At 37.5% G+C, this 16,123-nt stretch overlaps 2 protein-coding genes across 4 annotated transcripts in view; both read right to left on the minus strand.

Annotated features, from left to right (window-relative positions):
• The window catches only part of LOC127938707 (nesprin-1), a 63,968-nt gene extending 59,335 nt beyond the window's left edge, over positions 1-4,633 (minus strand). Inside the window, exons 1-4 of one of the 2 annotated variants that reach the window (XM_052535526.1) lie at positions 4,261-4,633; positions 3,072-3,208; positions 1,764-1,941; positions 94-276 (exon numbers count right to left, since the gene is read on the minus strand). In XM_052535526.1, coding sequence (XP_052391486.1) covers positions 94-276; positions 1,764-1,941; positions 3,072-3,208; positions 4,261-4,365 — 603 coding nt within the window. In that variant the 5' untranslated portion in view covers positions 4,366-4,633. The remainder of the gene's footprint in view (positions 1-93; positions 277-1,763; positions 1,942-3,071; positions 3,209-4,260) is intronic. The other variant, XM_052535525.1, reaches the window with a different exon arrangement.
• A 3,962-nt stretch (positions 4,634-8,595) lies between these two features.
• LOC127938713 (nesprin-1-like) lies at positions 8,596-16,062 on the minus strand. 2 transcript variants are annotated; one of them, XM_052535534.1, is made up of 8 exons: positions 15,559-15,708; positions 14,580-14,759; positions 13,389-13,553; positions 13,181-13,282; positions 12,844-13,047; positions 12,530-12,737; positions 10,045-10,168; positions 8,596-8,745 (listed from the first exon to the last, which is right to left on the minus strand). In XM_052535534.1, exons 1-7 carry the CDS (start codon positions 15,652-15,654, stop codon positions 10,140-10,142), a joined length of 984 nt encoding a protein of 327 aa, XP_052391494.1. In that variant the 5' UTR covers positions 15,655-15,708; the 3' UTR covers positions 8,596-8,745; positions 10,045-10,139. The 2 variants fall into 2 exon arrangements, with proteins under 2 accessions (XP_052391494.1, XP_052391493.1); XM_052535533.1 differs by having other exon boundaries at positions 8,597-8,745; positions 9,967-10,168; positions 15,559-16,062.
• Positions 16,063-16,123: the final 61 nt, after the last annotated feature.

The following is a 16,123-nucleotide window of genomic DNA, read 5'->3' on the forward strand; positions in this document are numbered from 1 at the left end:
TAATAATAATAATAATAATAATAATAATAATAATACAAATAAAATGAGCAGGGTATACAAAATATGAATGTATTCATCTCTACACAGCTCTACCTGTAAGGCCGTCTCTCTTCTCTCTAAGCTGTCCATCAGGCTCTTCCAGTCATCTTTGGCTGCATTTTCTTTGGTCCTGATCGCCTCCACTCTTTCGGCAGGCACCACGCTACTAAGCTGCTCTGCACAGGTCAGGACAGTGTTCAGTCTGGTCTGGCCCTGCTCCTTGTCACTTTTGAAGTCCTGTGATGCAGAATGAGCAAGATGTCAGCCACACAGACACAAGTAGACTATCACAGAGCAGTGGGCAGCAAGTTCAATGAGTCACGTCCAGACATTGACAGGCATCCAGCTGGGATCTCCCACCATCTGTGAGGCTTGCACGTCCCATCTTTTTCTGTGTTTCTCCACTCAAATGATACATATGCAATTATGTATGACCCAAAGCATGTCTGACACTGTGTTGGTGGTTCAGGAAAGTAAGCCATGAGAAAACATTGTTCCAAATTTGAAATGTATTTGATGGTAAATAGAAAATTAGAAGCATTGCTTCCATTTTCAATTCTGAGTAACCTTATTCTGCTTCTTTCTTCATATCTATCCCTTTTTATTGCACATGAGCTATGCTACATCTAGACCCACACAAGGAATCTGTGCTGACCTGAGCTTTTTTTTCTCCGTTGATTGTGGGGAAAATATCTGCAGCAATCTGTGGAATAAATTTATGTATTGAGTCAAATGCTAAAAGCAGCTTGAACTGATTTTGCTTCAGGACCAAGATTTTTCATTGGATGGCAAGTGGTGACCTAATACAGTGCCAAAATTAAGAGTACAAAATTTAATTTCAATTGTTTCATTGTTTCAGCAGCTTAACATTTTCCACATAAGTCACAGACTGTGCTCAAAACAAATCATGTTTACCCTCATTGCAAAGGGTAAGTTTATTAAATGTAGTCTTGGTTGGTGAGGACATATAACCTGTGCATGTTGGCATCTTCCTAATATGACTAGCTAGCTGTGACATTTGTAGCAAAATGCTGATTGACTGTTAAGTCTTTTATGTCCATAACAAAAGAGACAGTAAGTGTTTAATCCTTTCTTTTTAAGGCTGAATAATGAATGTCTCTACATACATAATGAATGTATTTTTTATTTTCTAAAAAAGGTAATTGCTTTTTTATAAAATAATAAAACTTAAATACATTTCTGTTTAATCTGTAACTGCTCAAAATAAAGTTTTAGGATTTGAAATATATAAATATATACACAAAATGTAAGATGTAAATTAAAACAAAATAAATCAGTAACATAGAAATATGAATTAACATTTTACTTATTTAATCGATGATTAGCATTTGCATTTTATTATTTGCATTATTGCTTTTCTTTTTTGAAATATTTTAGATAACTCTCAGGTGATTTCTGTCCAGGTCTATTCTATGTCTCTTTCATCGAGCTATACATCATTACTGTGCATTTTTCCTGTGCTCTCACAGGTTTTTTACTGTGCTAATTGAAGTCATAAATAGACCCGTCTGACACATCCTTGGCTGAATGGTGGCCTCATAAACTGGCCCATGGGATCTGAGAATGGGCTATCATTTTATCAAATTCTGGCTACCTTTTCCATGCCAACCTGCTGTGGCCTGGCTATGGCTATGTTCCAAGAATCTTGATTTTTGCCCAGTCGCCCTCCTGGACAGAGTACTGTCCACAACCATTGCACTTACCTGGATCTGCTGGAGAGAAATGTAGGCATCCCAGATGCTATGAGGGGAGTCAAAGCATTTAGCGGTAGAGATGTTGGCATTGACCATCCACTGCCGAAAGTCATGCAGAGAAGAACGGAAGCGTTGTTCCAGGAGTTTCTCTGTATTCTGACATTCCCGGGAGGCTCGTAGGCTTAGGCTAATGAGGAAGATGCACAGAGCAGTATTTGAAAAGGAAAGGGTGAAAAGGGGGGATGGGGGTTAAATTGTGTGAGTGTAGGGGGAGCTGATAGCACAAGGTGAGCACAGACATCTGTTTCAATGACAGGCTCTCTAAGAGGGAGAGTTTGGGTATCAGAAAGTCTCAAACACAGCAGAACCTGCACACACAGAAATACACTAGCATGTCTGCACACAGATACTGTACACACTCACATACACGAATGCGGATGAGGTTAAAGTGGACAGTGGAGGGTAGATAAGCATGTTTTTTGCTGCTATACCTGAAAAGTATGCTAACGAGGTAAAACCTGCTGTCATGACAGGTGCTCTCAGCTGAAACACTCACTTTAGATGCAGCGCTATGAGGTGCAGTATATCACAACCCTTCATTCACCTCAGTGCATTACATTTTTATGTGTAAATGTATTCTGTTAATTTAATAGAGCATGTGTATTTTAACCTACAAAACCAACAATGAAATATTTATTTAGAAATAAATTAATTAATATTTTTATTTACTCTTTTTTATTCATTTCTCTATTAATTTAAAACATTATCTTTGCTTCAATATTATTCTTATTATTATTTTAAATATGTTTTGCCAGTAAACAGTTTTTACAAGGTTCTAAAACTTTAAGGTCAATAAACACTGCAAATAAAATTGCTGAATAAATATCTTAACAATTTCACCAAATGTAGCCCTCAAATTTATTTATTTGTAATTTATTTATTCTATTCATTAACTGCTGTACATATAATTTATAATGTATAACTTAAAATTATTTACTCTTTTCACTTGTTTATTATCAGAACTAAAAAAACCAACCAATGTATTTTTTATGAATTATTAAATGAAATAAATATTAAATCATATTCAATATTAAAATACATTATTTTAGATGTACATTATAAATGATTTGCTTATTATAGCCGTAAGCAGTAGAGACATTTCTGGGAAGCTCTGTAAGAAACATCCATCTTCTATTTGTCTACCAAGGCTAAACAAACTTTCAAGGAACGGCCCGCTAAACAAAACTAGGTGGTGACCATTTGACTTCAAAAACTTTTAACCTCATGCATATACGTTTATGTCTGCAGCACACTCACCTGTTGTGTAGCTTAATAAGAGCGCTGACTCTGTCCGACTGTGGACCCAGATCACTGGAAAACCCACACAGCTCATTGAGCTGCGCCTTCAGCTTCTCCTCCATAACTTCAGCTGTCTGAAGCCCCTCCTGAACACCCTGACAAACACACACACAGCAGGGGTGAGTGTCAATAACACTTAAAACCTCATTTATCGGCTTGATGCTTCTTCATGTACAGCTGTGCACACATACACAATAAAGCATTAACACACAGCTCTATTCAGCTCCAAGAGCAGGGCTTTTTACAAAATCTTTCTGTTCTTCTGCGACTCCAGGAAGCCTTCCCACTTCTCTGAACATGCCTAGATTATACAGCCCATAGTGGTGCCTCTCTCTCTCTCTCTCTCTCTATCTCTGTTATTCCACCCTCCCCCGACCCTCTCTTTAAAAACAAGAGGAAAATGCTTCCCTGACTTCCCCCTATAGAACACTTCCTCCCTCAATCTCTCTCCTCCTCTTCCTTCTCTCACTCCTCCCGCCTTCCACTTCACATGCTGCGGTTCTCCCTCTCTTTCACACACTTCGGTGACTCTCATTCACTCTTCCTCGCCTTTGACATGTTCTTCTCATTTTTGTTCACACTCTTTCTCTCTCCCTCCATTTTACATTCTCTCCTCCGTCCTCCCTCCTTCCTCTCTCTCTCTCTCCCGTCGAGAGTCAGCTGTCAGATGTTGAGGAGCTTGAGCCGAGCAAACGAGCGTGTAACACAAACAAGTCTGGACATCGGACACACGGGATGAGAGAAAGTAACTTATACAAGAAAAAAGGAAACATTGAGGGACTTGAGGGAAAAAGGAAGATGAGAAGGAAGAAAAATCTGCAATCCTTTTTCAATTAACTGAGCAGCAAGAAACAGATGTAATGTTAGCCTACTGTAAGTATAAACAACCTCAGCAGCAGGAAAACATATTACTACAGAAAGAAAACAAAAACAAGAGAGGAAAGGGGAAAAGAAAAGCTCTGTAGGCTACTATTTAAATATTACTTTCTGGCTATAAACTTGTAAATGAGTTTGATGTTTCAAAATATTATTAAATTATTCACCAAACTGTGTGACTTTCCAAACAGTAAGTGTGAGAGCTTACATAATATACACTGTAATTAAATAGCATTTCACCTTATACACTCCCCGTTCTTCTCTCAATTACCTTGGCGACCGTCCATCCCTCCACCGCAGCAGCTCCGCTATTCCTCCGCTCGGCGCTGCTCAGTCCCTCGCTCCACTCCTTCAGCTGGCCCTCCAGCTTCTCCATTTCTCCGTCCAGCTGCGCTGTCAGCCGTGTCTGCTCTTTCTCGGCCTCTGTCGCCGCGGCCACGGCCGTCTCGAGGACGTCTCGAGCTCGTAGCGAAGCTCTCTCCCACTAGTGCATTGCTCGAGCCAGTGCCGCCACTTCTCCATCCATCAACTCGCAGCCCGCCGCTGCTGTGTGCCTTCCGGCTCTTTCCGCGCTCAGCCGCACGCGCCGCAGCCGCTCGCGCCCCTCGCACGCGCCACGCTTCAGCAGCTCCTGAAGGAGGGAGGGAGTGAGAGGGAGGGTAAAGTTGCTACGGAAATTGCGGCATCGGTGGCGGCTTGTTGTCCAACTACTACCGCTCGTGATTTTTTCGGCGGTGAGACTGCTGCTCAAGCGCGCAAAAACTCTCACATCGGATCTTTCCCTCACGCTTTAGAAGATGAACGCCCCTCTCTGCCACTCCCACCTTTTTTCATCATCTCAATTACCATTATTTGTATACACGAAAATTGTTTACTTTATGAGTCAAAAACATTCTTTGCACAATTTAAGTGTATTTTACATGGGATGATTCTCATTGCTGAACGAATGACTTAATTAATGAATGCAATTATTATTAAATGTCAGAAAATTCTCACATGCAATTATAATTTCATTCATTAATTCAGTCATTCGTTCAGCAATGAGAATTACCCCATGTAAAATACACTTAAATTGTGCAATGAAATATTTTATTGAAAAAAATGTAAATAAATAAAAGTGTAATATTAAAATCATTAAGTCATTAAATAAGAAAAAGACCAAACATTCTTTCAGTATAAAAATATAATAGCCTATGCATATTTATTTATTTATTTTGTCATAAACCATACAATATAGAACCATACAAGATAGATAAAAAATAAAAAATACACATACAAGATAGATAAAAAAAAAAATAAACATTTATGTTCAGTAATAAACAGATGACATTTTAAGGTAATGATCCCTGAGAAATAAACGGCAGCTTTAAAGGTAAAGAGATCGAAGCATTTATTTGAATATAATTTATTTAAAGTGCTGCTGTGTTATCCTCTATTGCATATACCACTCTCTCATTCTCCCTGACTGGCATTGATTATCCAGGGAGAAATGGGCAAACAGCATAGAAATTTCCCACCAATCTCCGCCATTCTCTTTCTTAACACCTACTTTTCTCTCATTTTCTTTCTCATCAAACACACACTGTGTTTTATGGATATTTTCCTTCTCATCAAACACGCACACTAAGTGTTATGGAGATAAGCAGAGAGTATAATGAGCTTATCAGCACAAAAATATTGCAGATCCATAACAACAGTAAAATCTAAGCATCTGCATTCATTGATTTGTAGTCCTGTGAGAGCGCGTAGTAACTCTGACCTTGGAGTGAAGCGCTCAGTTCTGTTCCCGCACTCATACAGCCTAAACGTTCAAACATTTGACCACACACATACACTCACAGTGTAAAGGGGAAATCGGATGCAAAATTCACTTTTATATGGTGTTTGCATATAATGTGTCTTAGCAGTGAGTGGACACAACCACCTTACAATGATAAAAATCCATTTACTACTTTTTTTTTTAAACCCCCCTCCTCATAAGCAATTCAGGTTTTTGTAGATGGATGGATGTATGTAGAGTCTTCATTTTCTCCTGACATCAGAGCCACTGAAGATTAGTGAGTGGATTACTTTTGTTTTGGATGGTAGTGCACCACCGATTACAACTAAATTCGTTGTGTCAGCAAAAATAATTTTTCTCCAAACTGCTTTATGAACGAGGGACGATTCAAGGCAGGTTTTGCTAAAAAAGTGACTGGCAGCTGATGCAGTACAATTTCTCTCATGAGGTTAATAAAAACTCATATCTCTCTATCTATTTATACACCCACACTCACATAATCATATGTGCAGATGAAATGCAATTATGCCTTCATATCATCAGTATCTCACATAGTTTGTCGTGCAGTCTCACACCATCTCATCTGCTACGAAGAATGAATTTGTTCTTTTCATTTCCCACCATTCAGAGTGAAAGATGATGTTTGTAAATGAGAGAAAACAATATGAAGGTTCTTTCTATCATTTTCCACAGAGAGAAGACAAGCTTGTAAACACACATAAAAAAGGAATTTGTCTAATTAATGTGTAAAAGCTTCGGAATTATGAAAATGGAATGAAATATATATAAATTGCATGCTTATTTTATACAGAGGTGGACTTTATTAAACATAATATGAATGAGACACAAAATAATAGTAGGAACAAAACATTTTCTGTGGTATGGCATGCTATAAAGAGATCATATTTAATTTATCTTTAATATTCTTTAATTTAATTACCCGGACTTCAGTCAATTTCTAATTTAAGATTGAAGGGTCACCGGATGGGTCAGAGTGTTGCTGAAGCTCCTCCCCTGCTACCACCATTAGCCAATCAGTGAGCTCCCTGATTGTTTCCATGCACTTCTTATGTTCAAGGCCAACGTCCTCTGAAAATCTGACTCTCTCCTAAATAAGATAAAACAATAATTAACTCATTTCAATTTTAACAAACACTCTCGTTCACTATTACACTACAACTATCCACTAGACATTAACAAATACTTCACCTCTGCTGCGGCTTTGACATCCTCATACTGTGCCCCGAGGGGAACCATTTTTTCTTCCTTAAAGACGGGGTCTCCAGTGCGTTTGTAAAGTTCAGCCGCACTCTCCTCCGGATAGCACAGAGCTCCCTGGTTGTCCTCCACATCTGATGACAGGAAGCGCAGTCTCCAAGCTGGGGCTAAGGAGACCCTTTAACCTCCAGCCCTACTCCCTCCAGTCGTCTCTGCAGCTGTGCACAAGACTCCACGAACAAATTTTTACAAATATGTTAATATTTTACATTCATACAATTTTTACAGTATTATTTAGCATATTTATCTAGATAGAATGATAAACCAACAGGAAAACAGATAGACAGATAGATGAACCCTATTATCAAACCCAGACCGAATTATTTAGCAGATAATTAGAAAAAAACAGCTCCATCATTACACCCTTGGTGTTAATTGAAACTGATAGAGCCAGATAATAACTTGGTTACTATAGTGGTGATGAGTATAATTTAATAAAATCCCAGGTGCCTGGCACCTGCAGTCAAGCACAAATGCCAATTTAAAAACAGATCACTATGCTCCCACTCGTTTCACTCTTGACCCAAAATACACCAATGGCTCCAGTAATTATATTAATATTGATGTTTTCATTGTCGTGGTTTATTTTTATCTAAATCCAACTATCAGTTGACCTAAACTTCTGTAATTAGGGTCAAGTTAATCTTTTATAACCAGATCACTCAGCTCATGAAAGTCAACAGGTTACCTGTGGCAGCTCATAGCATTCAAAAGCAGTGCTGCCCATGCATCTTCAACTTCCTGAAGCTTAGACCAAATCACTCCTCGTTCCACTTCTCCACTGTCCTTGATGACCATCTCCGCCTTCCCGGCTGCCATGTTGAGCTTTACCTCGCCCTCTCCCGGATATCCTGGATGAGAGGAAACAAACACAAGTTACAGCCACTGCACAGATATAGACCAGCCATTCTAAAAATATTGCTTCCCCTTAAACAGTATTGGGGAACTGTACGCCATATTTCATGTGTGAAAGGACAAAACTGGCCAAAATACAGAGGATAAGGATTGGTACAAAAATACAGCGTTTTTTAGATTAAAAAATATTAATTAAATACAAATTACATTTTTATGACTTTATACAAAAATAAAGTATTTTCTTCAAAAACCACTGTTAGATCACAAAATGTGTGTATTTCTCCAGTTTTTCGTTTCCTTGAATTCTTCTGCATGTACCTGTGCTCGCTCAAGTTTCTCTTCCACCTCCTTTTTATTCCCCTCCGTGTTCTCCAGTGTCTCTAAGTTCTTCTCATCATCCTTTAGCCAGGCTTCCACTGCCTTTAGTGCTTCCTCAAATGCCTGGTACTCTTGCAGCAAAGCCTCATGATTTGAGAGCAACTCTGTTATGGTGAGAGAGGACTGACACAGACGTTCAAGAGATGCCCTGTGAAAGAAAAGATAAAGCCAGGTCATATTTATTCATGATGGATGGTAGTGTGGAAAATACACAAGTATATGTACTTGCACACACGCACAATTACTTCTAACTGGAACATTCTCACATACACGTGCTGCCTCACACAGACTGTCCATATGTACCTCCTCATCAGCAGCACTCTGTGGATTTCCTCCACTCTTCTCAGCTCTTCTGAACAATCGGGGGCTGCAGACTGACTCTGACCCCACAGAGGAGCATCTGTCTTCAGTCTCTCCTCCAGCTGTTGCAGCCAGCCGCTGAGCTCCACCACACACATTTCATACCTTAATAAGACCAAATACACTTACCTTATACAAATGCAGCAAATCAATCTGTTTTTCTTTTCTTCCAAAATCACTGTTTTAGATCACAAAATGTGTGGATTTTCAGAGTTTTTGTTTCCTATGATCTTCCTGTATATACCTGTGCTTGCTTAATTTTATTTTTTGTTTCAATTTTGTTATATTAATATAATCTTAATTTAAATGTTAAAATGTTTTATTTATTTTTATTACAAGTTAAGTACCACAGGTAAAATGATGGAAACCATATTTTCAGTTTTCTTTGTCACAATATCATAATTAAGTTGACATGGGGGTTTTAAAATAATTTCACTACTTTGATTTGAGCAGATGTTACAATATCTTGCCATATGCACAGATGGTAAACACACCTACTGTAACTTCAAAAGCTGATTATTTATTAATAAATTCTGCAGGTGTTTCTTTTTCCTAAATTATTTAATCTAATTTTAACAGAACTTTTTTTTTGTCTTGGGTATATTGTTTTATAATATATTTGTATAATTTCAATATACAATTTGCACCCGGTTTCCTTTTGTATTAACCTTTAAATAACAAAAACGCAATGTCCTAACAATGAATTTGATTAATTTTGTGGTTTGTCTCACCCAGAAAACAATCCAACCTTGATTTAATTACAGAAAACTTAAGATTTTAAAAAGATGAATTTGATGAGTAATTCCTAACTTTAGCTCTCAAGGTGCAGTCACATTTACTGTTTATGTGTGAAATACAGAACTAATGATGACAAGAGCCATAAATACTGTAACTGCTTTTCCAACAGATAATGTTCTTATATTGAAATATAATGTAATTCAAGACTGGTAAGTACAAAACTACACTACAAAAAAAAAAAAAAAAAAAAAAAAAAAATTCCATAAGACTACAAAAAAACAAGTATTGTGGATTTTCAGTTTTCAGTTATTGCTAAGTTACAAATCTCCACCCACACAGAGGACACAGTTAAAACAAGATAAACATAATTAAACCCAACGAGAAATTTGCATAGGAAAACCGGATTATTTAGTGTGACAATTCCTATTGAAAAATTATAAAAATGTCTGCAGTGTAATCGCTCCTTTATTGTCCATAGTGTCCGTCCTGTTTTGCACGCTAATAATAGTCTTGACATTTTGTAAATAATCAAATATAATGCATAAAGTTTTATTTCAAGTGCCTGAGCTTAGATTGTACTTAATTTACCCATTTAATAGGTTGGCACTTCCAGGGCCTGTATGCGCTGTCGGCATTCCATAACAAATAAATCCAAGGCATATTTACAAGAGTCCAGTTGCTCCTGTATGCTTCCAGTCCCACATTTGGTGAGATGCAAGAGGAGTCTCTCTCCATCTTCACAAACCCGAGCCAAGCGCTCTTCACCCTCCATGACTTCCTCTATTGCAGTCTAAAAATAAGGGGATAAATTAATCCAATTACATAAGGGACATAATGAACCATTGTTATTAATAATCCCAAATTTCTAATCCGGCATAATACCCTATTAGTTGGAGGTCTGAAATGCTTCTTCGATGTTTCACTTCTGATTGGTAGTTGCCTTGTTGCTTTGCTCTGATGCAATGTTTCATTACACGACTGAGTCATTTTATTTGTTGTATGATGCTACCTTGAGCTTTTGTTGTTTGGCTGAAATAGCAACAGCATCTCCTGTTTGCTCAAAGCAGTCCTCAATTACAGCCCTCAACTCAGACAGCCTACAGTGAAAAGCATGTGCTCTTTCTAGCAGAAGGAAAGACAGAAAGAGACTGACAGTCCATGAGTAATAGTATATGTGAGCTGTTGCTGCATTCGGAAAGAGGGACTGTGTAGGTGTGTATGGATGGATCAGCTCTCTGTTGTCTTAGTGACCAGGCTCGACCAATTCCACCAGGAGCAATCATAATGTCAGCATCTGAGGCACAGGTGTGTGGCTGTCTTGTTTTTAGGGAGTGCCATGCAGAACCATTTCAATCAAACATGAATAAATAAAATACCTTTAATAAACTATTCATGAGACAATTTAATGGTATGTGGTTTTAAAATCCCATCTAACTCAGACATACACTATTGTTCCAAAGTCTGTTTTTTTTTTTTTTTTTTTTTTTTTTTTTATATAAATTAAGAAATGTGCTTTATTTGGCAAGGACACACTAAACTAAACTAAATTTATGGTAAATACTATAATAAATAATAACATTTCCGAAGGATCATGTTACTCCGAATTAAAAGTAATTCAAATTCAGCTTTGCCTTTACAGGAATACTGTAAAATAGGGTGACCACCTGCTAATAAACCCCAGGGGGGACAAGGGGTATGTTTCTGAGGGACAATATGGGACACCTTGCGCGGCGGTGACCCCACCCCATGCGCAGACTCACTGATAGTGGTTTACCCATTTCTAGCACATACCACCTTACATGGTATATTAATAATGCCCTATTCCCCTAAACATGTGTAATTGCTGATGTATATCCATGACAGAATTGACAGATGCACTTCCACTTACGATTTACTAGCTATTTTATTTATTTTTCATTACAATTTATTCACTTTAAATAAATTATAATATAAAATTATAGGATTAAAATGAATTGTAGTTGCTCAACACCACAGGAACAGTTTAAAACAAAAAGTCTAACATCACAACTCAAGGGAAGGGAATTCACTCATTCACTAATCCCTATATAGTGTATGGCAGTTGAGTTCACTATATCAGGAAGGAGTGAACAAATAAATAAGTGAACGGATTCGGACAGTGACGTTTAGCTTACACTGCGCGTGAGACTTGGAGCTGTTGCAAAACATTGCCATGTGTACTTTTATATTACATGTACCTAATTCTAGAAAATAATACTAATAGCAATAATACTCAAATTACTTTATATTGCAGTTATACATACCTCCCACGTCAGCTTTGTGGTTTCATCGATGGTATTTAATAAAAAAAATGTTGTAGAAGCTTTTATTTTCATAATCATTAAATGCTATTAAAATAACTTACTGAGAACAAAAATAAACAAGTAAACGTCCATAATTATGTATTTATTACTTTTAGTATCTTGACACTTGCTCAAGCAGTATTTTGAGCTCAGATAAGATGATTTTGGAGCGTCCTCATGCGACTGTTAATTTTACATCAGAATACAATACCTGTTATAAACGGAAAAATGTAAATTATCCACCAAATTATCATCATTTTTGTAAGTTAACAACGATGCCACCTCAGTAAATTAGTCAAATATTAAACTGAGTTATTCCCTACATAACATATTTTAATAGAAACAATGTAGGAAAAACGTTAAAACAGAAATAATAAAGATGTAAACTTCATCTCTCATCCCACTCTCGCAGTAGTGCTGACCTGTGAAGTAACGTTCGTTTGGCTGCCTGGGGCTCGAGGATATAGAGCGATCAACTTTTTTTGAGCAACCATTGATTATGCGTGACACAGTCTCAATTTGCAGGACGCACGAATTGGGCTTTAAACGCTGTGCGCGCACGCGCTACGTGGGACGGGTGGTCACCCTACTGTAAAATACATTTTAAAGTACATTAAAATACAAAGCAGTTATTTTAAACTGTAATTAAACTGTAATTATATTTCACAATATAACAGTTTTGTTGTATTTTTAATCAAATATATGCAGCCTGGGTGAGTATAAGAGACTTCTTAAAAAAATTGAAACATTTGATTTGTACATTTTATCATTTAATCAATGTTAAAAATATTGCTATTAATTCATGAATTAATTTTTAGTGTTACACTCACCATTGAAGAGCTGCAGTAGAGTGTCCTGAAGAGACCCCAGGATCTGGCTGCGGAGTTGTGTCACTTCCTCGTTCCTCTTGACCAGGTGGGAGACGGCGTCACCCAACAGGGTCAGTTGCTGAGTCGGGTACGTTCCACACAGTGCTCTGAGAGTCTCACTTGCTACATCCAGACTCACCTCTAACTGCTTCTGTGACCTCTCAACCAGCTAACAAAATACAGGGTAGGCCTATATCATTTTTAATTGAATGTTGAATGGCTACATAGCAGAATTCTGCTTCTATATTTAAATAAAATTCAGTCACTTCACTAACCTTGACCTTAACAAAATTCTCTGGGTCAGAGGATGTTGAAAACTCTGAAAGCAAGTCCGCTGAGGTCTTCAGCTGCTCTGAAATCTGGGAAATTAGATCTAGGAGCTGCGGCCTCTGGGAGATGAAGTCTTTATACATGTCTTTGGTTTGATCATACACCTCTGCAGCATGGGAAATCCGCTTCCTCAGATCTGCAGCCATCACCTCAAAAGAACAAGAACACGTGCTGGGTTTATCAGTGGCCATGACTGGCAGTGTGTTTTCTGATTCTCTTTACATACTAGATGATGAAACATCATGCATCGCAACAAATATCACAACCACTGCTGATGAGTACCTGCAGTTCAGTGTATATGTGCTGGGTTCTTATCAGTTCCTTTAGCTGTGTCCTCTTTGTCTGCAAGATCTTCAGTTCATCTTCCTTATTATCCAACTCCAGCTGTACAAACACAGAAATTAGGGTTCTTATTTGTACCATGTTTTGGTTTTATGTTGTTTTTTTTTTTTTTACAAGGTTAAAATCGCCTTGGTTGAAAAGATCTCACCTTGAACTCAGAGAGGCGTTCTTCCATGTCATGAGCAGAGAGTAGACTGGCAGCTCCAGAGATGGCACTCCAACACTCAATCTCATTAGCCATTTTATTAATGTCATTCCAAAGCTCAAGGGAGCGAGTATAAAGACTGATGTCTGTATCCGTCCTCTCACAGATCTGCACAATAATGAACACTGCCATCAGTGCATCTTGTGCATAACGTGATGTTAATAATAAGGAGACCACAGTTGAAAGAGTAGAAACTCGTTTCACCAGAATAAAGGATGCATATATTTCACTTCTACATCACCATCCATATGTATAGAATTTTGTTTGTACTTACCTACTGTACTACTTTATCTATGTTTGTACATCACAGTGCTTAACCTTCTTCTCTCTTTCTTTCTGTCTATCAATAATTCATTTTTATCTGAACTGTTACTTGTATCATAAAAATGATATATAAATGATAAATATAAAGAATAAAGGATGCCTTGGAATACTTAAAATCTGGCCAATAAAAGAGAATAACTGTATGACAACCAATAATTGGTCGATATCACGAATTTACTTTTTTTTTTTGCAATATCCAAATTAAGAAAATAGTTTTGCAAAAACAAAATACAGAAATAATAATATATAATGATTTTAACTAGCTTCCATAGCACACTGAGTGGCAATTCTCAATGTTATCATTAACTTATAACACATTTGTCATTTGTAGGGACAATCATTTTTTATGACCAATTAACTTCTCAGGGTCTGATATCCCCTACAGAGCTCCAGAAGGTTTGCACAAAGGTCATGGCTGTATGGGGACAAACACAAGCAGCCCAGTCACAGATTTTAAGCACGAAGTGAGGGGAACATCAATAGAGCTACACGCACTGCAAGTCTTGGCAATGGCTCAAAACACTATCCCCTTTCTACAGTTTCTTTAATCCAAAGGATAATCTATTTAGAGATGCACCCACATATCCTTCTAACAACGCACAAACAATAAACCACACCTAAATTGCATTTAAATATGGCAACAGTCGCAACCTGTCAGAACATCCATCCATCAACCCACTGGCCCACTCCAGCCTCTCCCTCCCATAAGTCATCCATATCAAGTTCAATTTGACAATCCATTCTTCTATCTAAACATACTAAGTTTCAATGGGCACTTAATGTATAAGGATTGGATAACGAAATACTCACTCCTCCACAATAATTGCCCTTGTCCTCTCCCAGGTGGACTGGACCAAGGCTATGTCCCGTTGGGCATCTCCTGCAAGCTCGGAGTCTCTGTGGACCAGTTGTTCTCCTCTTTCTCCCAACCACAGCTGACTGTGCTGTAGGGCTTGGATCTCTTCCTCCAACTGCTTCAGCAACCACAACCTGAAAAAAAACAGATATTATTAAAACCGCATAGCACAAACTTCGCCGTTGTTAGAGTAAAATAACAAAACTCATACATTTGCTTACAGTAATCAACTAAATGGATCAATATGTAGTCCACATTTTTTGCAATATAAAATGCACTTTTACAACAGTAAAGCACAGTTTATATTGTAATCCAAGCTCATAAATATACACATTATTCTAAATTGTATATATTAAGTTATTGTAATTCTATTGATACATTTTATTATTTATAAATTTTATATATATATATATATACACACACACACACACACACCACTATATATATATATATAAAAAATATATATACCATAAAAAAACTTATTCATTACTAGAAATAAAATATTTCTAATTTTCAGTCTAATGTAACTATATATATATTTTTTATTGTATTTAATATATGTTTATTGTTTACATTACCCTAAAATAACTACTTGAAACAAAAGAGTTCCAATTTAAGATATTTTAACAATTATACTAAAAATATAATACACAATTTTAACTGATGTTTTAAGTGCTTATTTTGATCAAGGTCTTTTGCTGATGTCAGAATGGATTAGTTTTGCAAATGTGATGACATGATGCGCTGTTTTGTGGAATGTGGTTTGAGCGATCTGAAAACATTTTGTTTACACCTCTATTTATGTATATAGCGCTGTCCACTTATAATCATACTCAAAATAGATTTTAATACCAGATATTAAATATCAGCCACAGAATTGGTATGAAAAGGGTCTACAGACAGTAATAGCAGAGAAAACATTAGTGACTGTACCTCTGTTGAAAGGCATGTGTGCTGACTTCTGTAGGCCACGGTATATTGACTCTGTCCTCCAGCTTTGACTGACTCCCAAGCAGCAGCTCCTTCCATCCCCTAAAGGATCTCCACATGGCCGCTAGTGCCTCTGCCTCACTCTACTTTGTCCCAAAGCTTCTCTGAAGCACCTGCACGCTCAACACAACATCATCCACCAGCCCTCTGCAGGATGTTCTTTCCTCTTCTGACACCTCCAGACATGCTAACTCCTTGGCAAAGTCCCCAAGTTCCTGATTTATTTCCCTGACTTTGGATTCATCCCAGCTCCCTCTTCCTTCAACAGCATCCTGGAATGTCTGTAGAGAAGTTCTGACTTTATTGTAAATCACAGAAGTCTTTTAGTTTGAGTAGAGCTTCATCTTGATGTGCTACCAAACTCTGAGCTTCACTGAAGAGTTGAAGGCAGTCCTCCTTCCTGGTCTGGAGGTGCTGCAGGTCTTTAGAGGTTAAAGATGGGCTGAGAGCATCTAGATGTGGCTTAAAGCCAAATGACAAGTACTAAAAAGGCAAAAAATAATCTAAT

The sequence above is a fragment of the Carassius gibelio genome, chromosome A20 (genome assembly GCF_023724105.1).
Source record: "Carassius gibelio isolate Cgi1373 ecotype wild population from Czech Republic chromosome A20, carGib1.2-hapl.c, whole genome shotgun sequence".
In the NCBI taxonomy this organism is placed as follows: domain Eukaryota; kingdom Metazoa; phylum Chordata; class Actinopteri; order Cypriniformes; family Cyprinidae; genus Carassius; species Carassius gibelio.